Below are 27,491 nucleotides of genomic sequence, written 5' to 3' on the forward strand. Positions count from 1 at the left end.
TGCTGAACATTCGGATGGCTTCGAGGTTGCTCTATCTTCTTGCGTCCCTCCTCTGCATGCCCCCTGGCTCCCTGCTGGGGAGCTGGCGTGGGGAGGTGGAGTATGGAGCCCTCCCTCAGCCTGGCCTCTTGCTCTGAAGTGGAGGCAGCAGCCTGCAAGGAGCCCCACTCCTTCCCTGAGAGGAGGCTGACCTAGTTTTGTGGGGCGGGAGGATGGGGTGGGCATTAATTATTGGTTGGAAATCACTCCACACAGGGCCCGTGATGCAAATCCCAAATAATTACCTTTGTTAATAACCACCTCAGCATGACCTTTGGAATAAATAAAAATCTGGACAGAGCCACTGATCTCCTTGTCACCATCGTTCTATCCTCCCCTCTCCAGTCTTCCACTCTCTCTCCATGACTTATCACATCATTCATTCATGAGCGGTTATTCAACAAATGTTGGCTGAGCCTCTGTTCTGCGCCAGGACCTGCTGGGTTCTGGGAACGCTGATTCAGACCAGCCCTGCCCCCAGGAGCTTACAGCCCAGTGGAAGTGACAGGAGGGGAAGGAGATAAGTATACACTAAGGCTAGAAGAAGACTAGATGTTGATGTGAATGCGGCCTCCAAGGTTGTACAGTATGCAATCTGCGCAACTGTTTATGCACCCTATGCTAGGTCAGAGGTGCTGAGATTGCCCAGAGCAGAAGAGAGAGGGAGGAACTCTACCTGGGATGGAGTGAGAAAGGATATGGGGAGGCTGCACAGAGAAAGTAGAGCTTCGGCTGGACTGTGGTGGCTGAATAAGGGTTTGCCAGGCACAAGAGAGATGGAAGAGTGTTCCAGAAAGAGAACAGCATGAGTAAAGGCATAGAGGGGTGAAACCCGTGGTATGTTTACAGAACCTCAAGCAGTCTGGTGTTGTTAGGCATAGGGCTCAAATGGTGAGAGAGGGAGAGAGAGATAGAGAAATATGGCTGAAGCTAGATAGGCAGGCAGGGTTGGCCCTCTCTGGATCTTGTGGGGCATGCACCCAAATGACCTACCAGCTCTTGACCCTCTTTGGGGCCACAGACACTTGTGTGGACCTTCTCCCCAGAAAAATTCATGGCCTCATACCTGCATATTTTACAGCAATTTCATAAGGTTTGGGGACCTCCCTCCCTACCGGGGGTACACAAACCCCAGCTTCCGTAGGTGATGGGACCCCAGAGATTTCCACGTGCAATAATGGTGTGCCCAGATTTGTATTCTAGAGAGTGGCGTTGTCAGGAATCCCCCTTTCTGTCCTGGGCTCTGTTGTCCCTGGGCTGGCTTCAGCCTCAGGCTGCCCTCCCGGGCGAGATGGCCCCAGCAGGTCCAGACTCACTCCTCCTGGCTCACAGCCTCTGCAGAAAGAGAGCATTTTTTTCCTTTAGTTCCAGCAAAAGTCTCAGGGCTGACTCTCATTGGTCCTGGCTGGGGTCACATGCCCATCCTGGACCAATCGCTGGGGCTAGGGGAACAGAATATGCTGATTGGCCAGGCCTCAGTCATGTGATCTCCATGTTACCCCACTCAAAGGCCGGGACTGGAGTGGGGAGTGGTGCTGTCTTCCTAAGACTGGGAAAGGTGTCTAGGCAAAACCACAGAGGTGAGTGACCCACCTGCCTGGGGCTTGTACTCCTGTGGCTTCTCCAGTGATGGGGGCAGGATCTCCATGTGTGGAGTCAGGAGGGAGCGGGTGACCTACAGACAGTCACTGAAGCCGTGATGGTGGGTGACATCCCCCAGACTTGGGAGAGCAGGTCAGTTTCACAGGTGGGGCAGGGGGTGGGGGACTGAGCCTGTGGACAGAGAGAGGGCATGGAGGGTGTGGATGGCCAGCCCAGGGCAGGAGGGCCAAGGGGAAGAATGGGGAGACAGATGTGAAGGATGGAAGTGTGTAGGGTGGGGATGGAAGCTGAGCCCATTCTCCGTTTTCTCTCTGGGGTGGGAGCCCCAGGGTTTGCTCAGAGTTGGGTGTGGCCCTTGAGCCGGGAAACATCGCTGGGTGGCTGCTGTCTTCTTGGGTCCTTTGCTGAAGGTCTTCGTCCTCCAAGAGGGGAAGGAACTGGCTCAAGGTCCCCCAGGCCGGCAGGGCAGGATTTGAACCCGTATGTCTCTAAATCACAGGCTTTGTCTCCCTACTGCCTGGTTTGAGGATGCCACCCCTCCAGGTTGTGGCTAACCCTTTCTGCGTCCCTTCTGATGCCTGCCTGAGGCCTCCCAAGTCACCTGGCACCCTCTCTGGGGACTCTTGTTTCCATCTCCTTTTCCTATTTTCTCCTCTTTTCCCTTCTGGTGAAAAGCTCGTTCATTGCAGCTATTTCTCAGGAAGGAAAAAGTCCTGACATGGGGCCAGATCTGAGTCCCTCGCTGGCCATGGCTCTTCTGTAGGTGGCTCTGAGAGCTCTGCGTGGTTTCATCGTGCAGTGGGATGGGTCATCAGGGTGGTTCTGGGTGGTCCTGGTGTGTCCTGGCGTGCTCAGGGGACCGGTGACTGCCCCGCAGATGAAGGGCATCAGGACACATTCATTAGGCACCTACTGTGCCCATACTGGGTGGATGCTGGGCATAGTGAGATACGCCAGCCTTGGTCCCAGGCCTGTGGGTACTTGGGGGTTGTGGAAGCGGTTCTAGACTTGGTGTCAGGACACCTGGTTTAAATCCAGACTGTGCTGCTTCCTGGCTGTGTGACCTTGGGCAAGTAGCTTTGGTTCTCTGAACCTCCAGTTGCCTCTTCAATAAAATAAGGATGATATTACCAACCTCACAGAGTCGTCATGAGGACTGAAGGAGATCATGTTGGTGGATTACCCAGAAGAACACTTGGCTCCGTAAAGACCTGCTTATTCATCCACAGTCTAGCGGAAGTGTGGTGGGGCCCAGCGCCGTTTCCATGGCCTCTGGGTGGAGGGGCAGATGTCAAGGAGAAGGTCTATCTGGTGGCCACTGAGCAGGCTGGGAGCAGTAGGGAGCCCCTGCCTGCTTGCCCCCACCTTTCCCCCCCACCCCCGCTCTGTTTCTCTGACCCTGCTCTCCCTCTGTCCTCTCTGAGAGTCCTTCCGCCCTTCCCCGCTCCCAGGTATGCGGATCCTGGTGAACCTGCTCCTGGACACGCTGCCCATGCTGGGGAACGTCCTCCTCCTCTGCTTCTTTGTCTTCTTCATCTTTGGCATCATCGGCGTGCAGCTCTGGGCCGGCTTACTGCGCAACCGCTGCTTCCTGGAGGAGAACTTCACCATGTGAGTGCAGCCCTGCCAGCCGGGTGGCCGCCGCCTGCTTTCCCTGGGGCAGCAGTGCTGCTGAATACTTTAGGACTGGGTTCAGCACCTGGTCACAGTCCTTATTCCCAGGGGTACAGAGAGATCAAGGGATGGGTGTGCCCCGGGAAGCTGGCAGTGGGTTTACCGTGAGTGGCTGGACGCTAAAACGAGCGCAAGGGCCTCTGAGCTCTCAGTGTTGGTGTCACCAAGCCCCAGTCTGCACTAGGGCCTTAGATGCTAACTGAGCTCCTGGTGACTCTGCGTTAACACGCCAGTTTAGCTTACTTGGTAACTTCGAGTCGGGGGCAACAGAGTGGAAGCAGCGAGCGAGAAGGTCAGATGGGAGGGGAAAGGGCAGTGAAGACTCAAGCAGGAGTGATGCCAACAGGGAAAAAGAGGGCAGAAAACCTCAAAAGCAGACCCAGCCTGGCTCTCTAATTACAGCACACACGTTCCTCTTAGTGACTCTGAGTCATCAAGGACTCGCATTCGGCCCACTTGTGTCTGAAGGCAGGGGGTTGGGCTCCTTCCCAGAGAGATGGCTGTCAAAAGGTGTCTGAGCAGAAGTCAAGCTTTGGCTCTTGGAGGAGCTGGGTCGAGTCGTCTGAGAAATTTGACTTCTGTGGAATCTCAGCAGTGGGGGACAGGTGGCGTCCCTGAGTGTGCACACAGACACCTGTGTGTTTGGATGTGAGGGTACTTCCAGTTTAATCTGCATTAGTGCACTGCCACGCCGTGCCAGGTGTGGGGGACAGACACAGGAAAGCGTGCCACTTGTCCTCTCACTGGACAAACGCCCCCATTGGCGGCTCTTGCCGAGCCGGTGCTCAGGGCTGAGGATGCAGCGGAAGATGGAATTCCTGCACCTGGGGAGCACCCAGGCCGGGAGCTGGTCATAGATGCCTCCACTGAGTGACTTTCATGGACCGAGGGCGACTGCAGGCGGTGTGAGGACACTGGCCAGGGGTGGGCTGACCTTCCTCCCTCACAGCCTCACTGTCAGTTGTGGAGATGAAGCTAACCCAGAGAGCCGGGTGAAGGTTGGGGAGGGGACTGGCTCACGTGCCCATCGCTGTGGGGGCACAGGGGGTACCTGGGAGACCAGAGAAGGGGCACCCTTGTGGGTAAGGACCCTGTCGGGGGAGGGGGCCCTGCTCTTGTGTCAATCATTCAGAAGAGTGGGGCCCTGAGGCAGGGCCTGGGACAGCAGGAGGCGGGGCACTGACTTCTCCTGGTCTGGCCTTCAAGATGGAGATGTGCAGGTCTGAGCTCTCAGCTTTGAGGGTTCAGGACACACCCAGGCCGCTCTGTCCCACACAGATCTTACCCTAGGCCATTCCGTGGCTGCCCCCTTCTCATCCCAGCTCAGCCCCAACGTCACCTCCTCCTGGAGGCCTGCCTTCACCACCCCTCTCTCCTAGACACTCTCTTGCATTATCCTGCCTCATTTTCTTCTCGGCGCTATCTCTGTCTGAAATCACCCCCCTTGTGAGTTTATTTACTCGGTTGTTGCGTGTCTCTAGGCCAGTTTATTTACGTGGTTGGCGATGATGGAGCACTCCTGCGTGACAGATGTGGAGGTGATGCTTAACTTTTGACCGCACGTGGAGACCAGGAAACTGAGGCTAAGAGAGGAGAATCTCGCTCCAGGGCAAAGTCAGAGCTAGAATTAAAACCTGCATTCCCTGGCTCCAGAGCCTGCTGCGGCTGCCCCCAGGGAGTGTGCTCAGAGCATCCCTTGGGGTGCATAAGCCCCTGGGGACACACAAAGTGATGGGTTTGAGGGTCCTTGATGAGCACAGAATCAGGACAGTTTTGCCTAGCTAGGAGGTGGCAGGCCCAGGCACCTGAGCCCAGGTCTGGTGTCCTCTGCAGAGTGTCTGGTCGCTTCCTCCAGATTCTGTCTAAGCATAAATTACATGCACACGCACAACCGTTTACACCCCAGGCAGGTTTATTTTATTTATTTTATTTTTCTTTTTGCTGAGGAAGATTTGCGCTGAGCTAACATCTGCTGCCAGTCTTCTTCTTTGTGTATGTGAGCCCCCACCACAGCATGGCCACTGACAGACGAGTGATGTAGGTCCATGCCTGGGAACTGAATCTGGGCCACGGAGGTGGAGCGTGTTGAACTTAACCACTAGGCCACGGGGGCTGACCTCCAGACAGGTTTTGAAAATGCAAATTACTTTGGCAATGTGTCTTGAGCGTGTTTTCACATCACTGTTTCTTATTCCACAGGTGAACCATGGTTCATCTAGCCAGCCCCTGCCGATGGACCTTGCATGGTTTCCAAGGTTTTGCTCTTACATACAGGGCTGCAGGGCACATCGTGTATGTGTGTGATCTTTGTATACACGTGTGATCAATGGCTAGACTCACAATTACTAGTCAAAGTGTATGTACTTTTTTTTAAGATATAAATTACATTCAGTAGCGGGCACAGCTGTTAAGTGCACAGCATAAGGAAGTTTTAACTGGGTGTCCACCGATGTAAGTCTACCCAGAGAAACTTACAGTGCCCAGGAGGGGTCCCTCCTGCCCCTTCCCCGATGCTATCCCCCTCATCCCAAAGTAGCCACTATTCTGACCTCTATCCCCATAGGTCTGTTTTGCCTATTTTTGAGGTTTCTTTGAATGGAATCCTATAGGGTGTTACCTTTTGTGTCTGCTTCTTGGGCCGTGTTCGCAGTTCCTTCTTTTTCCTCGCTGTGAGCAGTCCATTGAGCAAATATGCACTTCTGATTTTTCCGTTCTCCTGTTGATTTGGCCTGTTTCTGGTTTTTTGGCTCTTATGACTCACGAGGATTCTTGTCCATCCCTTTGGGTGGATGTAACCATCCCTCCTTCTGGGTAAATACCCCGGAGTGGAACTGCTGGGTTGGGGGTGTGCCTATGTTAAACTTGAGTAGATTTTGCCAAGCTGTTTTCCAAAATGGGTGCATTCGAGGTGGACTAGCAAAGTCTGAGAGTTCCAGTGGCCCCACTTCCCTGGCGACCTTTGGTATTGCTAGTCCTTTCCATTGTAACTATTCTGGTCAGAGTGTAGTGGTATCTTACTGTGGCTTTGGTTTGTATTTCCCTGATGGCTACTGGTGATAAACACCTTTTCATGTGTTTATCAGCCATTTGTAGGTCCTCTTATAAAGGGTCTGTTATGGTCTTTTACTTTTAAATTGGGTTGTCTTTTTTTTCTTATCGGTTTATAGTAGGTCTTTGTATTCTGGGTTCGAGTCCTTTGGTGGATAGATATTTATGTTCCAGACATTTTATTCCAGTCTGAGTTTTCCATTTTTGCTCTCTTAATGGTGTCATTTGATGCGCAGAAGCTCTTAGTTGTAATGAAGTCCGGATTATCCATCATTTTTCCAGTATTGCTTTTTGTGTCCAGTTTAAGAACTCTTTTCCTAACCCAAGGTCATGACAATATTCTCCAGTGTTTTCTCTTAGAAGCTTTTTTGTTTCATCTTTCACGTGTGGGTCTACATTCCATCTCCAGTGATTTTGTGTATGGTATGTGGTTGGGGTCAAGGTTCACTTTTTATGTGGCTGTTCAGTTGTCACAGCACCATCGACTGAGAAGTCCCGCCTGTCCCCTGTGAATTTCAGCGGTGCCTTTGTACGTCAGGGGACCGGATGTTTTTGCCTTGGATGTATACTTGTTAATTGTTGACAGGTGTTGCCAAATTGCCCTCTGGAAAGGTTGTACCAATTACACTCCCACCAACAGCATATGAGCGTGTCTGTTTGCACACCCTTTTCCACACTCAGTATTATTAACCCTGAAGTGTTTGCCATGTGGATGGATGTAAAATGATCTCGTTCTTATTTTTGTTTGCATTTTCCTGTTACTAGTGAGGTGAGCGTCTCTTCTGATATATTGGCCATTTTAATTTCTTCTGTGAATTTTCTGTTCTTATCTTTTGTCCTTTTTTTCCTAGTTGGTTCTTTTCCTTACTGAGTTATAGAAGGTTTTATTATGATTTAGACAGTTATCTTTTATCTGCCTGATGTATTGCAAATACTTTATCCTGGGGATGGCAAACTCTGGTCTGTTTTTGTAAATAAAGATTCATGGGAACATCGTCCTGCCCACTTGTTGACCTGTTTCTTTTGACTATCTTCAGGTGACAATGGCGGAGTTGAGTAATTGGCAGAGACCATGTGGTCTGCAAAAAAAATATTTTTCTATCTGGCCCTTTACAGAAAAAGTTTGCCTACATTTTGCTTTACCCCAATTTGTTGCTTGTCTTTTTACTTTGTGTGCTATCTTTTGTCTCACAGAAATTTTACATTTGTACATAGTCAATCTTGTTGACCTTTTCCTTTGAGAATTTGGATTTTGTGTGTCTTATCCAGGAAGGCCTTACCTATCCTGAGTTAACAAAAATATTCCATATTTTCTTATAATATTTTTGTGGTTATATTTGTTGCATTTATGCTTTTTAATCCACCAGAAGTTTGTTATTTTTAATTTTATAATATATTTTGCTTGACCTAACATAGCCAAAATATTACTTTCAATGTACAGTTGATATAAGCAATAATGAGAAATTTACATTTTTTTGGTAAAGACTTTTGATACCAAGTCTGCAAGTTTACTTTTGTATATGGTGTGAGGTAGGGATCTATCTTTATTATTTTCCAAATGGATAGCAGTTGTCCTAACACCACTTATTGTCTGGTCCTTCCATTCCCCATGGTTCTGAAAAGGCATCTCTATTATATGCTAATATAATTCTCTTTTATACCTGGGTTTGTGCTCCGTGATGTCCCACGGGTCTTTCTGTTCCTGTTACGATACCACACTGTGTTAATAATGGTAGCTGTAGAATATTTTGCTCTCTTCTAGGGCTGGGTTCCACTCATTGGTCTTCTTTTAAAAAATTGTCTCGACTATCCTCTCATCCAGATCATCCTAGAACCATCTGGCCAGGTTCCATTGTGGGCAGGGCAGGGATTGTCATCTCCCTGTTACAGATGAGGAAATCAAGGTCCAGAGAAGGGGAGTGACCAGCCCCAGATCACAGAGATGGGAAGGGGCGGGGCAGGCAGAGGATCTCACCCTTGTCTGTCGGGTCAGTAAATGCAGCATTTGTGTATTGAGCAGCTGCCCTGCACCAGCAAACAGCGTGCAGGGAGTAGAGATGTGGAGACCCAGTTCTTGCCCTGAAAGAGCTCCCACCTCCAGGGGCATTGGTTCCACATGTGCCGGGAGTGGTAATGGGGTGTGTGCAGCGCACAGTCTGGCCACAGGAGCCCAGGACTGGCCCTGCTTGATCCTGGAGAAGCTCCCTCAGGTAAGGCTCCCCAGAGGGGGGTACCCTGGAACTGACCACAGTGGGTCAGTGGGAGTTTTTATGACCATGGCGGAGGTCGGGAAAGGTGTCCCAGGCAGGGGAAACAGCATGTGCAAAGGTCCGGAGGCAGTGACAGGGCCTCTTGGGCCAACTCGTCATGCTGCATTGGCTTCTCCCCTCCCTGCTCCTCCTGGCGGTGACTGTCCCTTTCTCCTCCTTTGCCCACCATCACCCGTGGACAGACAAGGGGATGTGGCCCTGCCCCCCTACTACCAGCCAGAGGAGGATGACGAGATGCCCTTCATCTGCTCGCTGTCTGGGGACAATGGCATCATGGGCTGCCATGAGATTCCCCCGCTCAAGGAGCAGGGCCGCGAGTGCTGCCTGTCCAAGGACGACGTCTACGACTTTGGGGCGGGGCGGCAGGACCTCAATGCCAGCGGGCTCTGTGTCAACTGGAACCGCTACTACAACGTGTGCCGCACGGGCAGCGCCAACCCCCACAAGGGCGCCATCAACTTTGACAACATTGGCTATGCCTGGATCGTCATCTTCCAGGTGAGGCCCCGCAGGCTGGCCCCGGCCCCTGCAGGCGCAGGGAGGGTGGGCATGGGGTAAGGTGGAAGCATGAGGGCGGAGCAAGCCGCTTCCCCTGGCAGGCGGCGCCCTGTGCTGGGTGTTTATCGCCTGTCCTCTCATTGGAATCTGCTCACATGCTGGCCCGTAGGCGTGACCATGCTTGTGTTACAGACGGAGCAACCGAGGGTCAAAAAAAGGAAGTGAGGACCATGTGACCATGAAATGGCAGATCAGGATTCTCACCCAGTCTGGGTGACCCCCAAACCTGTGCCCTCTGTGGAGTCCCTGGTTCCCTGGGGCAGATGGGTCCCCACAGGGAGGTCTGTTCCTAGAGAGGAGAGGTGGGACTCAAGCCCTGGGAGGGGGCTGAGCAGGCAAGGCAGGGCCCCAGAGCAGGGACGTGAGGGGAAGGGCACGGAAGCCACGGGGGTGTGCAGGGAGCACCGAGGAGCTGATGACTGGAGTGGAGGACAGGGTCTCTCAGATGCTTTTTTTTTGAGAGTAAAACTCAGTAAGAAATACCTTTTACCTGGGGGCCCAGCGCATAGGTGTCCACACATCCCTAGAGCCGCGAGGACCACCCTGGGCAGAGCACTGGATTGCATTGTGTGGCCCCACTGCACTGCAGGGCACGGTGTGGGGTATGTTTAGGGAACCTGGCCTGTGGGGCCTGAGTGTGTTGCTTGATGTCTCTGGCCTCAGTTTTCCCATCTCTGAAATGGGGTAATAGCAGCACCCCCTCCTCGTTGAATGGCTGAGAATAAACCAGATGGTGTGAGCAGAGTGGTCAGCCCAGCGTGTGGTGCGTGCTTGGTAAAGGTCGCTTTCATCAGTCTTCAGAGGGAAGAGCGGGGCAGGAGCAGAGGGTGGTGGGCGAGGGGAAGCCCCTGAGGAGGTGGGGGGCCTGGCCGAGGCGGCTGCTGTGAGGAACGCAGGGTCACGGAGTTAAGGGCTACAGGGCGTGCTGTGACCATGGCCCTGCGGCTGCGTTCTGGGACCCTCCAGCCCCGATAGGGTGGGTGGGCTGCTCAGGGCTCCTGCTCAGCAGTGCTGGGGTAACCCAGCATTGGTCTTGCCCAAAGCTGCTCCATCTGCCTCTCTGGAAAGGAGTGTGTAGGGGACAGAGTCGCACCAGCCTCATCACAGCCACATTCCCCAGCTCCGCTGAGCTGCACCCCACCCCTGCCAGGCGGCCATTGTTATTGCCATGTACTGAAGAAGCAGCTGAGGTTCCGAGAGTGGCCCAGCTGGTGGGCTGGAGCCAGAGTGCAGGGCCCACTGCTTCCAGCCGTACCTCCTTGCTGTGGTGGACTGGGAAGGGGGTGGGCTCTGGAGTGAAAAGGACCAGGCTTAAGTCTGGCTGCACTCCTTCCTGCTGTGTGACATTGGGCAAATGCCCTAACCTCTCTGAACCTCAGTTTCCTCACCTGGATAATGAGGATGAGAGTGGCTGCCCTGCCAAGCCCTTGTGAGAAGTATGAGAAAGCATGTGTGTAAAGCGTCCCGGCACACAGTAGAACCTCTGTCTGGGATGCTGTCTCTGCTGCCTGCCTTTCCTGAGGTCGGCCTGTCTCAGGCTGTCTCTCCTCTCTGCTCTGTCCTGGCTGCAGGTGATCACTCTGGAGGGCTGGGTGGAGATCATGTACTACGTGATGGATGCTCACTCCTTCTACAACTTCATCTATTTTATCCTGCTCATCATAGTAAGTGTCAGGGAAGCTGGGCTCTCCGCGCAAGCTCCAAGGACTTGTGGACCAGGGGACGGGGCGGGGGGGTCCTTTGGATGTCCCCAGGGAGCCCCTCAGAGCAGGACAGCTGGGTGGGAGAGTGCGAGGGGCAGTTTTAAATGCAGCCGAGCAGTGGGTGATTGAAGGGGCTCGTCTGGGGCGGCTTCTGGAAGCGTCCATCGCTTGCGATTGCCTTCATGTCTCATTTCCGGGCATTTAGTCCACCGTGTCACTCCCGCTTGCGTTTCTCTGCCTCGTAATCTCTGGGAATACATTCTTTTCATGACCTTAGCCGGGGCGCAGCCCCAGGATGGAAACTTCTCAAGAGCTCCAGCCTATCCCTGTTTGCCTGGGGCGGGAAGATGAGATGCTCTGAGACAGGGCTGCTTCCAGAGCAGTGTGTAGAGAGGAGACCAACCCTGGTGGTGACCTGGTGGAGTCCTTGAAATCCTCCGAGGGCCTCCCAGGGTGACCTGGAGATGGAGGCGGGGCTCTGTCTGCCCCCACAGAGCAGGCTCCCTTCCCGGCCGGCCCTCTTGCCTTCTCCCACACGATCTCCCCAGAGCGAGCTCGTGCACCTTGTCATGCCTGGCTGCAGCTTCAGCCCCAGCACAGTCCCCCAAATGTCAAGGTGATTCGCTCCTGGAGAGTTGCTGCTGGCTCCCTGCTGCCACCAGGCTGGGTTCTCCGGTGGTGGGAGAGGACATGCTTGGCCCTCTGGGGCAGCCCCCCTTCCTGGGCTGGTAGGACCCTGACCTGGGGGTTCAGGACAAGCTGGCAGGTGACCTGAGACATACCTGCTGCTGGCTTAGCTCCGACACTTTCTGGGGAGGCTGGGGCCTTGAACCCATAAGGAGACACCCCAGATCAAAGGAGAGGGACCCAGGTTGGTTCAGCATCGCCATTCGTCTACTGGTTATTTCATTCCCCGGCACATTCAGGGAGCCCTGCTCTGCACCAGGCCCTGAGCCGAGCGCCGGGAACTGAGCAGAGAGACAGGCCTGGCCCTGCCCTCTGGGGGAAGATGGGCTCCAGACAGCAGCTGAGGAGCCAAGACAGAAGGAAGCTCAGGGGCTGAGGGAGCCCCAGGAGGCCTCTAGTCCAGCTGGGAGGATGGTGGGGAGTGGGAGGTTTCCTGGAGGAGGTGATACCAGAATTGAGCCTTCAAGGCTCAAGGGGGCAGGGGCAGCCAGAGGAAGAGCCCTCTGGGCAGGGGGCGGCTGGCACAGACCCTGCAGTGGACAGAATCCTCTAGCAGCGGGGAGCATGTCCACTGGGATTGCTGGAGAAGCCTCGAATTCCAGAGAGGGGCTGGAGAAAGCTCCCTCTGCTCCTTCTGATGGAGTCAGGGGTGGGAGTCTGGGGTTGGCTGTTTCCCACGTGACCCCAGGCAGGACCCATAGCTCTCCGAGCTCCTAGTGAAAGGGGGAACAGTGAGGGTCCAGAGTGGAGCCTGAGCAACTATGCTGTCATTTACCTTCTCCTCCCTGGCCACGCAGGGTCACCTGCCCGCCTCAGGTGAGTACCCTGAGCCCCAGAGAGGCGCGGGGCCCAGCCTGGGCTGCACAGCCGAGGCAGGGCCCTCAGACCCAGATCCTCAGGGCTCCCTCTGATTGGAAAAGTCCTAAGTGCGTTTTGCCCGAGCCTCCCATTTTACAGATGGGGAAATGGAGGTCCAGCGGGGATGGAGGCCTGTGTCACCCGGGGAGGCAGCTGCAGAGGCAGGCTGGGTAGGAGGCTGACAGGTGAGTCCCGGAGGAGAGGACCCGGGCCCGCTCCTTCTCGGTGCCCCTCACACGGGCCTGGTACGGAGCAGGTCTCCAAGAGACGCTGGTGGAAGAAATGACTGAGAGGGTGAATGAGCGGGGCGTCTTCTTACCTGGGAATTTTCCCAGAGTCCTCTGGGCCAGGAAGCTCCCAACCCCAGAACCCCAGCTCCCCGGCCTTGCTGTTGGGGAGAGGAGGGAAAGTGAATCAGTAACTGGGGCTGTGGCCTGCAGGAGCCTCCTGGAGGGCAGCCTGGAGGAGGAGGAAAAGCCTCTCCCTCTCACTGGCAGGCCGCTGAGCCTGTTCAGAGGCTTAGCAAACGCCAGGGGAGGGACCTGCCCTCTGGAAACAAGGCAGGAAGGGCTGTTCTGCCTGTGGAGGCCCCGAGATAGGCGAGGCCGGGTACTCCTCACGGCCTGGGTAGCCTGAGAGGGGCTGGGCCTCCTTCCCTGGCCTCGGCGATTGTGTCCCAGACAGGAGAACGGCTGCGGCCAGGGCCTAGGGGCCTGAGAGGAGTGGGCTCGGAAGCAGACCCCAGTGGGGCCTGGGGAGCTGCCGGGGCCCCTGCCTTCCTGGGGCCTGGCCTCCTCCCGGAGCAAGGCCTCAGCGATCTTTTCCTGTCCCCACCTGTGCCTGTGCCTCTCCGTCTCTCTGGGCCCTCCCCCGCCCCCTCCTCTCTCTCCCTGTCTCCATCTGCGTCTCCCACACCCTCTGCTTCTGTCCCCTCTGAGCCTGTCTCACTCTCTCTCGCTGTCTCTCCTTGTCCTCGTCTCTCTGTGCCCTGGCTGTCTGGCCGTCTGCCTCCCTGCTCTGTCCTTTCCCTGACTGTCTTGGATCTGCCCCGGCCCCTCCTCCTGTCTTCCCTTCTGCCTCTGTATCCCTCTGCTTCCCACCCTGCCTCTATCCCTCCATCTCCATCTCTCCCTCTCCCACTCCCCTACCCGCCTCTGTCCCCACCATCCCCGTCCCTGTCCTCTCCTCCCGTTGGTCACAGGTGGGCTCCTTCTTCATGATCAACCTGTGCCTCGTTGTCATAGCGACCCAGTTCTCGGAGACCAAGCAGCGGGAGCACCGGCTGATGCTGGAGCAGCGGCAGCGCTACCTGTCCTCCAGCACGGTGGCCAGCTACGCCGAGCCCGGCGACTGCTATGAGGAGATCTTCCAGTACGTCTGCCACATCCTGCGGAAGGCCAAGCGCCGCGCCCTGGGCCTCTACCAGGCCCTGCAGAGCCGGCGTCAGGCCCCGGGCCTGGGGGCACCCACCTCCGCCAAGCCGGGGCCCCACGCCAAGGAGCCCAGGCACCACAGTAAGTGGCCCTGCCTCCCGCAGCCTCCAGGGGCCCCCTCAGGCCTCGTGCGCCTCCAACTGGCACTCAGAACCAGCACCGTTTGCAGACACGTGTCCCCATGTCCCCTGCAAAAGCAGAGACGCCCAGCCCCCCGTCCAGTCCACACCCCTCGGTTCCTTCCACCTGTTCCCCGCCACCTGCCAGTGCCTGGCCTGGGCTGGCCCTGGGCGCAAGGGACTCAGCCCCCACCCCGGGGGACTTCCCTCCACCCTGGAAAGAAATGAGCAATTGCCTGCCCTCGGTCTTGTAGAGCTCCACAATTCCACCCCACCCCACGGCAGCCTGCATGGGCTCCTGCAGCCACGCCTGCTTGCTAGCACACCTGAGCAGGGACATCAAGAGGCCGGGGCCGGCCTGCAAAGGCGTGGCATGCTGGGGACACGTGCCACCCTGTGATCTTGCTCGACTGTCACCGGTCCTTTCTGAGAGTTAGCACTTTCGGCTTGGAAAGGGCTGTCCATTGGTTTTCTCGTCTTCTCTAGAAAACAGTCCTGAGGAGGGGGCAGACTGAGTAATATGATCCCCAGTTCTCAGATGAAAAATGAAGGCCCAGAGAGATGAAGGGAATCACTTAGGTCACGCAGTGTGTCACCAACAAAAGCAGCATCAGGGATGTCAGTTTCCAGCTGTGCTGAGCCCACCCCCAGGGGGATGAACCCGTAGAAGGAGGCAAACCAGCCACGGGAGGAGGGCCCCACCCCAGGCCAGTCCTGCCCACAGTGGGTGCCAAGAAGGAGGTCAGCAGGCATCGCGGGGCTGTACCCCGGAGCAGAGGCAAAGTGTGTGACAGCCCCGGCCCCTCTGCATGCCTCAATCTCCCTCTCTGTGAGGCGAGGAGGAGGCCCACGCACAGAGGGAGTCAGCCACCCTGGGCCCTGTTCTGCGGTCCTGGGAACCAGAGATTCTTGGGAGGCGCACTGGAGAATTCATGCTCAGAGCTGCCGCCCACCCGCCTCTGGGCGACAGCCGTCCAGGCCTGGTCTCGGAGGAGGCTCCAGGTGGCCGTGGGCTGGCCCAGCACGCGGACGGGGGAGCTGGGGCCTGGGCACGGCTGGCACCCGGAGTTCCTGGATGACGTGGGGAGGGGTGTTTACTGCGGGAGGGGGTGCTTCCTGCTGCCGCCCACCACGCTCTCCAGGGAACCTGTGTGGAGAGAAGTCCCAGGGGGAGTCTAGAGGGGCCTGGGCCGGACCTCGTGCCTCCCCCTCCCTGGGAAATAAGTGTCAGGGGCCCAGCCTCCGGTACAGGTGGGGTGGGGGGGGCTTTGCCCTGTCCTCTGGCCCTGAGGTGGGACTGACCCCTGGGCTTCAGGCTGCCCCGCTCTGGCTCCCGGGGGTGAAGGAGTCAAGGGCCGTGTCCAGGGCGCTGGGAGGTAGGTGGAGGCGAGTGTGGAACCGAAGGGCAGCCATTACATGTTTCCATTCCCTTGAATGTTATTTTTTTTTGCTTACGCAAGCAAAACCTGCTCGTTCTAGGAAAATAAACAAATACAAAGAAGAAGCTTAACCACCTGGAGAGTGCTCTGTGTCACCTCTTTGAAAGGGTTCGCGGATCACAGAGCTCAGGTCCCAGACTGGCCCTGGCCTCTCACACTCCCCTGGGCAGCGGAGGGGCCACAGCTGCTGCCCCCCCCCCTGTTGGCCCTTCCTGCCTGCACCCTGGGGCCAGCTCTGAAGCTCAGCTCCTGCAGGGCAATTCCAGGGCGACGCCTCCTGCCTCCTTCCCTTCCTGGGATGCCATGCCCTCCACACGCAGGTGGGAGAGCTGAGGAAGGCCGAGGCCACCCTAGCTTCCCCTGAGGGGTGTCTGCCCTCCACACGGGCTGTCAGAAGCTCCCCCCAGCCATTGCCCAGACTGCCTGATGTCACAGAGCAGGACGGTGGGAGGTGCTGGGGTTCCAGGGGGTCTGCTCGGTGACTAACCCTGGGCCGCGGGCCGGGAAGTGATGGGGCAAGGGTAGCCAGCGTGTCTGTGTGCCCAGGCCCCGCTGCAGGCCCAGCACGCGGGTGGCCCAGTAGAATCCTCCCCAGGCCTTGAGGCGGGTGCCCCTGGTCCCTGCTTCGATGTGGAGGTAAACAAACCCAGAAGGGGAAGTGTTTCCCCAGGAACCACTGGCCTCTTGGCCCCCCCGGGTGGGGCTGGCGCGGTCCAGGCAGACCTGTGGGCCTGAAGGGCATGTGGGGTTGTGTCCCAGTGTTAACCCGGGGCCTGGTGTGGGCACTGCCCCCAGGGCTCTCCAGGGTGACCCGAGGCACTGATCCTGCCCTCTGCTTGCTTTTCAGAGCTGTGCCCAGGCCACAGCCCCCAGGACCCTCATGCGCTGGTGCAGCCCATCTCCGCCATGCTGGCCTCCGACCCTTCCAGCTGCCCCCGCTGCCAGTGTGAGGCGGGCCGGCGTCCCTCGGGCCAGGAGGGCTCGGGCTCCGGGGACTCGGAGGGTGGCGAGGCCGAGGCAGATGGGGACGGGGCCCGGAGCAGCGAGGACTGCACCTCCTCGGGGCTGGGGAAGGAGGACGAGGAGGAGCCTGCGGATGGCGCCGCCCGGCTGTGCGGGGATGTGTGGCGGGAGATGCGAGCCAAGCTGCGAGGCATCGTGGACAGCAAGTACTTCAGCCGGGGCATCATGATGGCCATCCTGGTCAACACCGTCAGCATGGGCATCGAGCACCATGAGCAGGCCAGTGGGGCTGAGCACGGGGGCGGGGGGGGGGCTCCGGGCGGGGTGCAGAGGGAGGGCTGGGCGCCCCGGCCCAAGCCAGCACAGTCAGCCCCATGTGCTGAATACCCACTGAGGCTCTGTGTCCCGCGTGGCTGGGGCTGGGGCCGACGCTCCCCTGTGGCCTTGGTAGGCACCCCAGGGTCCGGCCCAGAGGAGGGAGGAGCTCTGGGTGTCTGCTGAGTGGGTGCAGGAGTGAACGAGTGAGGCCGCGCTGGGACTGGCCTCACTGGGGTGGGACCTAGGCCAGTTTCTTTCCTCCTAGGCCGTTCAGCCTGCACCCCAAGGCTCCACAGCCCACCCCCGGCCAGTCCCTTCCAAGCTAACTTGCATTTGTCACCTCTCCATGTGAGCCCTCCTGTGCATTCTCCCCAAAACAGCTAGAGTGATGTTTCCAGAGGCCAGGCTCTCCCCTGCCCCCAAACCTCCACAGCTCCCCATTGCCCCAGCACAAAACACAGACCTTTTCACTAACATTCAAGGCTCATGCTGAACATACCTTCAGCAGGCGGGGTGTCCTCCTGTCCCTGAGGCCCCCACTTACTCCACCCTCCCCACAGCCCCATGGCACTGAGGGTGGCCCTGCAGTTGTCCAGCAACGGCCGTCCCCATCTCCCTCCTCGGCCAGCCCTGTGGTTTCTTCCATCCTCAGCTCCGGGTGCCTGGGGTGCAGGGGGTGTGGGCTGAGTTGAATGGTGTGTCCCAGGCCCCTTGGGCCAAGGGGGGTCCTACTGGGCGTTCAGGGGTGAGAGGAGTTCTGAGAAAGGGTCCCTAAGTGGGGATAGCACATGGGGAAGGGGATGGCTTCCGGGAGGTAGTGGGATCTCTGGGAGGATGTGTACGTGAGGAGAGGGGGCTATTTGTGGGGACACAGGATAGAGGGCTGTGGGGGTCAGTATAGATGTCCCCAGTCCACAGGTCACACCAGGGTGACAGCCTGGATGAAAAGTCCAGTCCTGGTTCCATTTGGAGAAACACCATTTTCTGGCTTCTGCTGCCCCCCACAGTAGTAGTTTCCCTCCCTGGGTAGTTTCCCTCCCTTAACCTGCACCCCAGTCCTGTGAGGACACCCCACTTAGCAGCTGACGGCCCTGAGGCCCAGGGAGGGGATGCCACTGGCCCAGGTCCCACAGCCAGTCAGGGGCCAGATTTGAACCCACATCTTTCTGTGGCCAGGCTGACACCCCGCAGGGTTGGGATTTCCCAGGCCCCTCTGCTTCCCTGCTGCCCTCTTTCTGCGGGGCCTCCACCCTTGCCGCACCACGCTCTCATTTCCCTCTTCATTAGTTCGCCAAGCGCAGGCTCCATTCAATTTGCTTAAACACAGCCCCTGGGGCTGCCGACACTGGTAGGAGCTGCCGGTGTGCCAGCCATTCCGGCTTAATTAAAAAGATCTCTGGGGAGGGCTGGGGGAGGCTCTGTGTAGAGCAAAGCTGCGGAGACAGGCTGCCCAGAACCCCCTCGCCTGGGGTCCAGCCTTCTGGCCCAGCGCTCCTGGGGGAGGCCCCGCAGGGAGCAGATGCCGTTGGGCTGCTGGCTCTGGTTCCTGAGTGGGGCAGCTCCAAGGGACCTGTCATGTTGTGGTCCTGCTGCACAGAGCCGGAGCGTGGTCCCTGCAGGGGACCAGCCTCCGAGAGCCAATTGCCTAACCCTCAGGGATTTGCACGCCCGCTGCTGAAAACGGTTGCTAGCTTGGAAGTGGCCATGGTGGGAGTATTGACACTGTGGAAATTGGCATACGCTACAAAGCAGGGCTGTTTTCAGGGGCCTGTCTGCCAGCGTCCAACTGGTCCCTGCCTTCTGAGCCGGCCCCTCCAAGGCAACATGCAGGCCAGGGCAGCTGTGTCCTCTGGGTCCAGCCTCTCCTTCTACCCCTGCCCCAGCCTCAGGCCAGGCCATGGCTCTCCCCAAGCCTCCTCAGGGTCTCCCTGCCTGGCCTGTCGCCCTCTCTCCTGCTGCTGCATCCTGTCCGAGCAGCCTTCCAGCCTCGAATATGGTGGAGGCTCTTCTGTCTGGCACGGCAGGCACCCCCTGGTGCCCCCATCAGCTGGGAGAGGCTGTTTACTGAGCACCTACTAAGTGCCAGGCCCAGAGGCTGTGTGGTGTGTTGAGTCCTCACAACCACCCTCAAAGCAGCTATTGTCACCTGCCCCCTCCCCGCACGTTGAAGGCCCCTGCCCAGAGAGGTGAGGTCCGTCACTCAAGGTCTGGGTTCCGTCCCCGGTTGTGCTGTTGACCGGCGAGGTGGACTTGGGCAAGTCACTTGGCCTCCTTTAGCCAGTGTCCCCATCCGTAAATGGGCGCACGGTCCCCTCCTCACAGAGCGGCTGGGAGGGTTCCATGCATTAGGAAGCCTGGCACACAGTAGGTGTGCTCAAAGTTAGGAATTATTTCTGAATCTTGTGCTGGAGCTTTACGCCCCCACCCTTGGAGTGAGTTTACCATCCACTCTCTGGAGCCTCAAAAAATTAATTAATTAAAGAAAAAGTGAGGGGGAGGGAGAATTTTTAAAATGTTCTTTTTAAAGCCGCTCGGAGCGGCAGCCATTGTGTGACGCAGCGAGCCCCACGTGGGGCCTGCTTGGGAGTTGCCACTGTTTTTGCTCCACTCCCCTCGGCTGGCAGACTGTGCTCGGCGGGAAGCGGCCTGCCCCCCATGTTTATTCTGAGCAGCCCCACCTGAGGGGGCGCCTGCAGAGAGAGGTGGCCCCTCTCCCTCAGGGGTGGTGGCCGCAGAGGGGAGGCATCCTGGGGCCCCCTGCCACGCCCCGGCTGCCCACCCTACTGGCAGGGAGCTTGGTGTGGCCACAGGGGGGTGGCAGGTGGTGACAGTGGGACTAGCCTGGGTATTGCTTTCCTTCTCCATCGGTAAAGTGAGGCTGGCCACCCCTGCCTCTCTGGTCACGGGGGCTTGAATGAATGAGAGGTGGGATTTTGGGTGCCTGTTGCCTTTGGATGGTCACTGCTGCCACAATCACAAGGGAGTGTCCCCAGGTTCCTCGTGGCCACAGATGCTATTCCTTGCAGGGACTGGCCTGGGAGGAGGTGACAGGTGACCAGAGGAGTCGGCCAGGCAGGGGCCTGTGTGACCCATGAGGCGGTCAGATACTGCAGTCTGGCCCCTGGACAGCCCTGGGAGGAGGGCGGGCCCAGAATGGCCGTGACTGAGGCTGTGTGACAGGCGGGGGCCAGGGTCAGCGTGGGCGGCCAGGTTCCCCCATCACCACCTGCTGTCACGTGTCATCACGTCCCTTCCCCATGTGATCCTCACCGCAGCCCTCTGGGGCAGGCAGGGGGAGTGTCTTAGCACCACTGGGCAGATGGGGAAACCGAGGCTTGAGTGGTGGAATGGCTTGTCCATGGTGACCGGTGTCAGAACTGGGCTCTGAGATGCTGAGGTGGAATTGGAGTTTCCACAAAGCCGACAGGAGGCAGGTAGGGAGTCGCTGCTCCTGGGAGCAGCCTCCGCCTCAGCTCTCCCCTCCCAGCCTCCACCCGTCCGGGTGCATGACTCCTCCGGGCTGGGCAAGGATGCTCACCAAGCTGGACAACTGAAAGGAGGGCCAGGCTGCACTGGCAGCAGGGCAGCGGTGCAGGCAGCCCCCCTGGTGCAGGGCTAACCCAGGCTGCAGCATGGCCACTGGCTCCAGCTCCCAGGGGACTGCATTCAAGGCCTCCAGATCAATGTATGGGTCAATACAGGCTGTATTCTCTCTTCAGCAGCCCCGTAAAGTCACTGCCTACCCAGGTCTGGAGTGACTCTGGGAAGAAGGAGATGGGGTGGCTTAGTGCCTGACATTCCAGCTCTGGGAGGGCTTAGGGGAGAGAGACACCAGCATGGGCTGCAGTCAGGGAAGGCTTCCTGGAGACAGTGGCACTGGAGATGGATCCTGAAGGATGACTAGGATTTCATCAGCAAGACAGAGGAGGGACAGATGCAGGTACCAGGAGCATAAGCATCCCCACAAAGGACCCTGAGCCCTCAAGGAGGATGTGCATGTGGGGCAAGGCAGACAGCCCAGGAGGCTCGGTGGGGGGTTGTCCATCCACGATGGGTCTTGAAGCTGGCTTTATTCTTACGGCAGTGGGGAGCCATGGAAGGCTCGTAAGCAGGGCAGTGACTTGTCTGTGCTGACCTGGAGCCTCAGTCAGAAAAGTGGGGCAGGTGAAGGCACCTGGGCCCTGGTGAGGGCGGCAGGCCAGGGAGAGAAGACCTGGGCTTGAGGTCTCTTCCACCACCATCTGGTGGTGGCCCTGGGCTGTTACTTCTCCTCTCTTAGCCTCAGGTTCCCATCTGTAAAATGGGGACACTGTAGGGTGACGTTTGCGGCTTAGATGAGATAATTCATGGAAAGTGCTTAGCACTGCCTGGCCCATGGGAGACGCTCCACACCAGCTGCCGTTGTCATGGGGATGGTGCTGGGCTAGATGGGCTCCTTGGGGCAGCATAGAGCCCCCTGCCCAGCCAGGCGCTTACCTACCCCTGCGGAAATGGCTGGAGGCTGGGCAGCCGGGGCCTCCCAAGCCTGGCCTCGGGCAGGGAGGGGCTGGCCCTGCCCCTGCCTGGCTCCCTCCACCTCTGGCCTTCCCTGCAGGGTGCAGCCCCTCTCACCTGTCCTCTGACTTAACCTGGTTTTCTGCCCTTCAGCGCCTCCTCTTCCTCTGAGGGGGTCATTGCTGCCTCCCTGCAGTCTCTCCTGTCTGTCTGTCTGCCTGCTCTTTCTCTCACTTCCTGGCTCTGTCTCTGACTCCCACGGTGTCATGATCCTGGTCCTTCATTCTGTTTTTGTCTGTGTTTTTCTCTCTGTGTCTCATATCTCCACACCTGTCTTTGCCTCTCACTCCCCGCGTCTATATTTGTCTGTTTGTCTGTCTGTCTGTCTCTCTTCACATACCTCCCTCCTTAGTCTCTCACTCATGGTGTCTGTCTGTCTCTCTCCCGCTCACTGTCTGTCTCCCAAAAAACTGCTCGCAGGAGTGATGGATGGTCCATTAGGAAAAGATTAACAGGTGTGTGCTTGACTAGAGAAACAGCTGTTGTGGAGGAGGAGGGAAGCGAGCGGGTGACCTTTCAGGGAGAGCAGAGTGGCGGGCTCTGCACATCACTCGCGGGCGGGAGTGTGTTGTGTGGCGTGTGTGGCCCAGAGCGGGGCGATCGCCATTATGGACTGTCAACGTCCACATTTTTCATCTCGGTTTTGGCGAGCTGGGAAATTGGTGGCTCTGAGCTGCATCTGGGGCCTGGCTCAGCCGGGGATGCTGGGCCCCAGCCCCTCCCCACTGAGGGGCCCCTCTCAGGGTCCCACTCTTTTTTCAGGACCATTTTGTGAGTCAAATATAATTACACATGGAAATGGGGCCTTCTTCTTTTATCTGGGCTTGAGAGGAGCTGGCAGTTTTATTAGATTTCTCAGGCACCGGGCAGGAAGTGGGTGGTTTGGTTTTTTTCTTTTCCTCGTCTCCTTTTGACCCCAAATCACAGCAGGCCCCTGAAGTGCCCTGTCACGCAGGGTGGGCTGTGCTGGTGGCTCGGAGCTCCCCCACGTCCCCGTGCTTGCTCTGACTGGTCCCTCTGCTTGGACACTTTCCCTTCTTCTCTGTTGCCTGCCTCTCTCTCTCAGCTTTGAGGTCTCTGCTGAGATGTCACTGCTCCTGACTCCACTCATTGTTCCCCCCAGCCACCCTCAGCTTCCCTCTGTTTTGACACCTACCAACTGGCTTGTTGACTTGTGCGTCGGGCTTCACCACCAGAGCCCGCACTTCTCGAGGGCAGGGAGGACGTCCTGGCTCATTCGCCACTGGCCACCCTGGGTGGCACAAGTCCAGCACGCACTGGATGCTCAGAAGACCTGTGGAATACATGCAGGAATGAAGGGGTGAATGAATGAATGGATGTGTTCAGGTGGGGTTTCAGTCTGTATGACCGGAGGGCAGTTGGAGGCTGACTTGGTTGGGTGCCTGGCTCTGCCACATCCTTGCTGGTGGCTCTGAGTGAGTCAGTTCACTTCCCCGAGCCGCGGTTTCCTCATCTGTAAAATGGAGATGCCCACGGTGACCACACAGGCTGTCTGAGGCATCAGTAACTCTGTTGGGGGTCAGCTCAGCTTGGGGCTTATGGTCGGGGCTGGATGAATGGCCCTTCCCAACGTGGCTCCGGGGTGAGCAGACACCAGCCACTTCCCCAGTCCCAGAGGGGCCGTGGGGGGAGAGGGCCCTTAGCAGAGAGATTTGGGATGAGTATCGTCTCACTCCCCGCCCCTTGCTTTATGGATGAGGAAACTGAGGCCGGGGCGGGGGTGGACCTGGAACCCTGCCCGTCATGGCCCTTGGTATGGCCTGTTTTATATACTGTGGTTGCTCAGATGGTCCCGTTTGTGGGGATGTCACCTGCTGCTAAAAACCAGGAGCTGAACAGCTCTGGGAGCAGAGGGTGGCTCTGTGGCCAGTGGGGGCTCATCTCCTTCTGACCAACTGGTGACTTTAACCCTTCACCTCCCTGGGCCTCAGTGTCCTCCTCTGAGAAGTGGGTGAAGTAGGCCCCGCCAACAGGGCGGTCAGGTGGATTAAGAGCCATCGTGGCACACAGTTGGTCTCCGTCCTCTTTTCATAGTGCACGGGGGTCTCCAGCCACCGGCCGTTGCTGGGGAAGGGCTGGGTAGGGCAGTCTGCACAGGCAGGGGTTAAGGGCAGGAGCCTCGGAGCCAGGCTGCCTGGGTTCGAGTCCTGGCTCTGCCCTGTGGTAGCTCCGCAGACTGAGGCAGCGTCTGCCTTCTCTGAGCAGCTTCCTCCCTTGCAAAGTGGGCTCTCATGAGGGGCTGAGTGACATGACGCCTGTGAAGTGCACGGAGCAGGTCCTGCACACACTCACTAAACGGGCTGGGGCGGGGGGCCGGGGAGTCTCCACCATCACTGGCCTGCCGCTGTCTTGCTCTGTGTCTAGCCGTGTGACCTCAGGCTGGTTTCTGTGCCTCAGTTTCCTCACCTGTGAAGTGGGTATCATGATACCTCCTTTAGCGCGTGGCACCAGCATCATTTCCAAATCTGCAGAAGGTCAGTGGACCTCTCAGGACAGCAGGGTCGCAAAGCTCTCAAGGCCATTGTGTAGGGGGCAAGGTGGAGCTCCAGCAAGGACACTGGCCTCCCAGGACAGGCAGCCAGGTGGCAGGGCCTGGCCTCCCGCCTCTCTGGGGGTCCTAAAGCCAGTGGGCATCCAGAAGGGATCCATGGCTGCCCTGGGGCCTGACCGGGTCCCTATCTCCTGCCCCACCGGCCCCGCAGCCCGAGGAGCTGACCAACATCCTGGAGATCTGCAACGTGGTCTTCACCAGCATGTTCGCCCTGGAGATGCTCCTGAAGCTGGCCGCCTTCGGGCTCTTCGACTACCTGCGCAACCCCTACAACATCTTTGACAGCATCATTGTCATCATCAGGTGCCGTGCCCGCCCCCCGCAGGCTGTGGGCCCAGAAGCAGAGCGGGGGAGGTGGGAGACCTAATGCACTGACTCCAGCCAGTAAACAAACCACGTAAGACCAAAGGAAACCAATTACACTGAAAAATACTTATCGACACAGTTAAGACTTTGTGATTTAGCGGTATACGTGCCTCTGGATTAACGCATGAAATAGCAAGATCTAGCAGCAGGTCTGTGACTAGCACCATTCCAAAGAAGGGATGAGCAGAAATAATATTCGGAAATACCTGCAGCAACCGGCACGTGATATAAAAATATCAGTGATTTTGATTGGCCCCAAAGTCATAGGAACTACTAATTCTGTGTGGTTTGTTGTTTACGTTCATAATCAAAAGAATGTTAAATCTCAAAAAAGAGGTTGTGACCTTCATGGACCTCCTGAATTCTAGACATAAACTTCTTGGGGGGTGTCCGTGGACTCTGCTCAGGAGCCCCTGATTTATTATTTATTATTATTTATTATTTATTATTATTATTTGTGCCATGGAACGCCAACGACTGTGAAATAATCTTGGTTGAATGAATGAATGAATGAATGAATGGAAACTCCGTCTCTCCATCCTCCTGGCCTCTCCTTCTTCCTCTGCCCTCCTCTCCTCGCGTCCTCCTGGGATCCCTCCTGCCTCTCTCCCCTCCCACCCCCGACTGCCCCTCGGGCTGCAGCATCTGGGAGATCGTGGGGCAGGCGGACGGCGGCCTGTCGGTGCTGAGGACCTTCCGGCTGCTGCGGGTGCTGAAGCTGGTGCGCTTCATGCCCGCGCTGCGCCGCCAGCTCGTGGTGCTCATGAAGACCATGGACAACGTGGCCACGTTCTGCATGCTGCTCATGCTCTTCATCTTCATCTTCAGGTGAGCCCTGCCCACACTGGGGATCACCCCTGTGGAGCCTGCGAGGGCCGTGGGCAGGGGCCCCGGGGGAGAGTGGCTGGTTGAACTTCTCTGGGCAACACCCTGGACCTGGGTGTGACTCCTGGCACCATCCTTTAATCCCCTATGGCTCTGGGCGGCAACCTCCTCTCTGAGCCTCAGTGTTCACGTCTATAAAATGGGACCAGGGCTGCCCCCTCCCATCTTACTCTGAGAATGAAACAAGGTGGGTGGGCAGAGAGCTTGATGTGTGTGTGTCCCTTGAGCCACCTCCATCCCTCCCCCAGCATCCTCGGGATGCACATCTTTGGCTGCAAATTCAGTCTGCGCACAGACACGGGCGACACGGTCCCCGACAGGAAGAACTTCGACTCCCTGCTGTGGGCCATCGTCACTGTGTTCCAGGTGAGCAGCAGCCTGTGTCCGTGTGCTTCAGGGGAGGGGCTTCTCCCAGGCCCGCCACCCAGGATCACTCTTCAGAGGTGTCACCAGCCTTGGAGGATCTGGAGAAGAGGGGCAACCTGGCAGGGAGGCCCCTCAGCTCCAGCCTCCAGGGGGCAGGCCCTGGGTGCGAGGCCAGGCTGGTGCAGCACTGACTCGGGGGCTGGACTGACTGTGGGGCACCCATCCCTGCCCCTCCACTCCTGTCCCTCTGCTTGGGCATGTTAGGATTCTTCTCTGAAACTAATTCCTTCCGTGTAATGTGGGCTGGTTCAATGAGTATCCATATACAGGTGCAGTGGGTGCAGAAGGAGCAATGCGAGGAGGAAGGGTGGGCCCGTGTCCGGCAGCTGGGGCATGAGCAGTAGAGTGTGCTGAGAGGCTGGGTTGTGGGAGCAGCCGGGAGGGAGCACCGGTCAGTGGGGCGTGAGTGTCAGGGCAGGAGTGTGTAATGCAAACCCAAGAGTGTGGGCAAACTGGGGGCAGCGGGCAGGGCAGCGCGTGTGTGAGGAGGGCGGGCACGCCCCGGCTAGGGCCATGACGTATGAGGACTGTGAGCCCGGGTGAGAGGATGCTGCAGTTGTGCATGGGCTGCAGCGTTCCTGTAGCTGTGCCAGCCGCTGGGCTGCTCGGCCCTTGGGCTGGGCTGGGGCCTGGGGGCACTCTGGGGCTCAGCCTTGTCCCCTCCCCCACAGATCCTCACCCAGGAGGACTGGAACGTCGTCCTCTACAACGGCATGGCCTCCACCTCCCCCTGGGCCTCCCTCTACTTTGTTGCCCTCATGACCTTCGGCAATTACGTGCTCTTCAACCTGCTGGTGGCCATCCTGGTGGAGGGCTTCCAGGCAGAGGTGACTGTGGCCCTGGTGGAGGAAGCACCCCCACGGGGCCTGCACAAGACTGGATGGGGGGCAGGGGTCCTGGGTGGGGGAGGACTGCAATTCAAACATCTAGCAGGCAACAGGTCCCCAAAGGAGGGGGTGCCAATGAGGAGATGAGCTTCCCATCATGGGGAGCATGCAAGTGGAGGCTGCATCTGGGATCCCTGCCTCTCCCCTAGTGGTATAGGATGAGGCCTCTCCATCTCTGAGACTCTGAAGCCCCCAGGATCTGGGATTCTGGATCCTGCTGCCTGCATTCTCTGAGGCAGTGGGGACACGTAGTCTGGCAGATGTGGGTTTGTGGTCTAGATTCTCGTTAACTTCTTACCCCCCTTTTCTGGGCCTCAGTTCCCCATCCGTAAAATGGAGGTGAAACACCCTTGAAAAATTCAGGAGGGGGGGAAGGGCTGAGCTGACTTACATTCCAACGTGAGGGACGGTCTCCCAGGGCGACGCCAATCGCTCCTACTCAGACGAGGACCGGAGCTCATCCAACATGGAGGAGTTTGACAAGCTCCAGGAGGGCCTGGACAGCGGTGGAGGTAAACAGACCTCTACTTGTCAGCTAGGGGGCCAGGACCCTGCCCCAGAGATCCAGGTGGGCAGAGGGCACAGGGTCCAGCTTCCCCTCCAGCTCAGGATCTGGGGCTGCTAATTCTCTGGTTGTTGTTTACATTCACAATTGAAAGAAATGCTAAATCCAAAAAGAGGTCAGTGACGTTCGGGCCCTCCTGAATTCTAGCCACTGGAGTGGCTGCAGCCCACTCACACCCTCCACATGGTGTGGCCTGTTGGGAAGAGCCTCGGGCCTCGGGACGCCTGGCTTCTGGTCCTGTCTGTCACCACTGGGCAGCATAGAACCTCCCCCACCCAGGCTGTGTCCTTCTCAGTAACCGGGCTGGACAGTCTCTGCCTTGCTTCCTGCAGTGGGTGCGGGAGTGAGGTTCCCGTGCTGGGCGAAGCTCAGGGCTGTCCCTGAGCACAGAAGGCAGGGGAGCCACTAGTCCAAAAATTAAGCTGAGAGCCCTGCAGGCAGGGCAGACGGGAGGCATATGTGCTGGAGTCCAACCAGGAAGACTTCCTGGTAGAGGAGGTCTCCCCAGAAGAACTCTCCATTTTT

At 57.8% G+C, this 27,491-nt stretch overlaps 1 protein-coding gene across 2 annotated transcripts in view; it reads left to right on the top strand.

Annotated features, from left to right (window-relative positions):
• The window catches only part of CACNA1I (calcium voltage-gated channel subunit alpha1 I), a 115,009-nt gene that overhangs the window by 59,431 nt on the left and 28,087 nt on the right, over window positions 1–27,491 (top strand). For both annotated transcript variants that reach the window (XM_070600657.1, XM_070600656.1), the window contains exons 6-15: window positions 3,093–3,252; window positions 8,816–9,131; window positions 10,763–10,855; window positions 13,641–13,953; window positions 16,278–16,672; window positions 23,989–24,140; window positions 24,846–25,031; window positions 25,337–25,454; window positions 26,186–26,341; window positions 26,820–26,913. In XM_070600657.1, the coding sequence (XP_070456758.1) occupies window positions 3,093–3,252; window positions 8,816–9,131; window positions 10,763–10,855; window positions 13,641–13,953; window positions 16,278–16,672; window positions 23,989–24,140; window positions 24,846–25,031; window positions 25,337–25,454; window positions 26,186–26,341; window positions 26,820–26,913 (1,983 nt within the window). The remainder of the gene's footprint in view (window positions 1–3,092; window positions 3,253–8,815; window positions 9,132–10,762; window positions 10,856–13,640; window positions 13,954–16,277; window positions 16,673–23,988; window positions 24,141–24,845; window positions 25,032–25,336; window positions 25,455–26,185; window positions 26,342–26,819; window positions 26,914–27,491) is intronic.

This window comes from Equus przewalskii, chromosome 29, assembly GCF_037783145.1.
Source record: "Equus przewalskii isolate Varuska chromosome 29, EquPr2, whole genome shotgun sequence".
Lineage (NCBI taxonomy): Eukaryota > Metazoa > Chordata > Mammalia > Perissodactyla > Equidae > Equus > Equus przewalskii.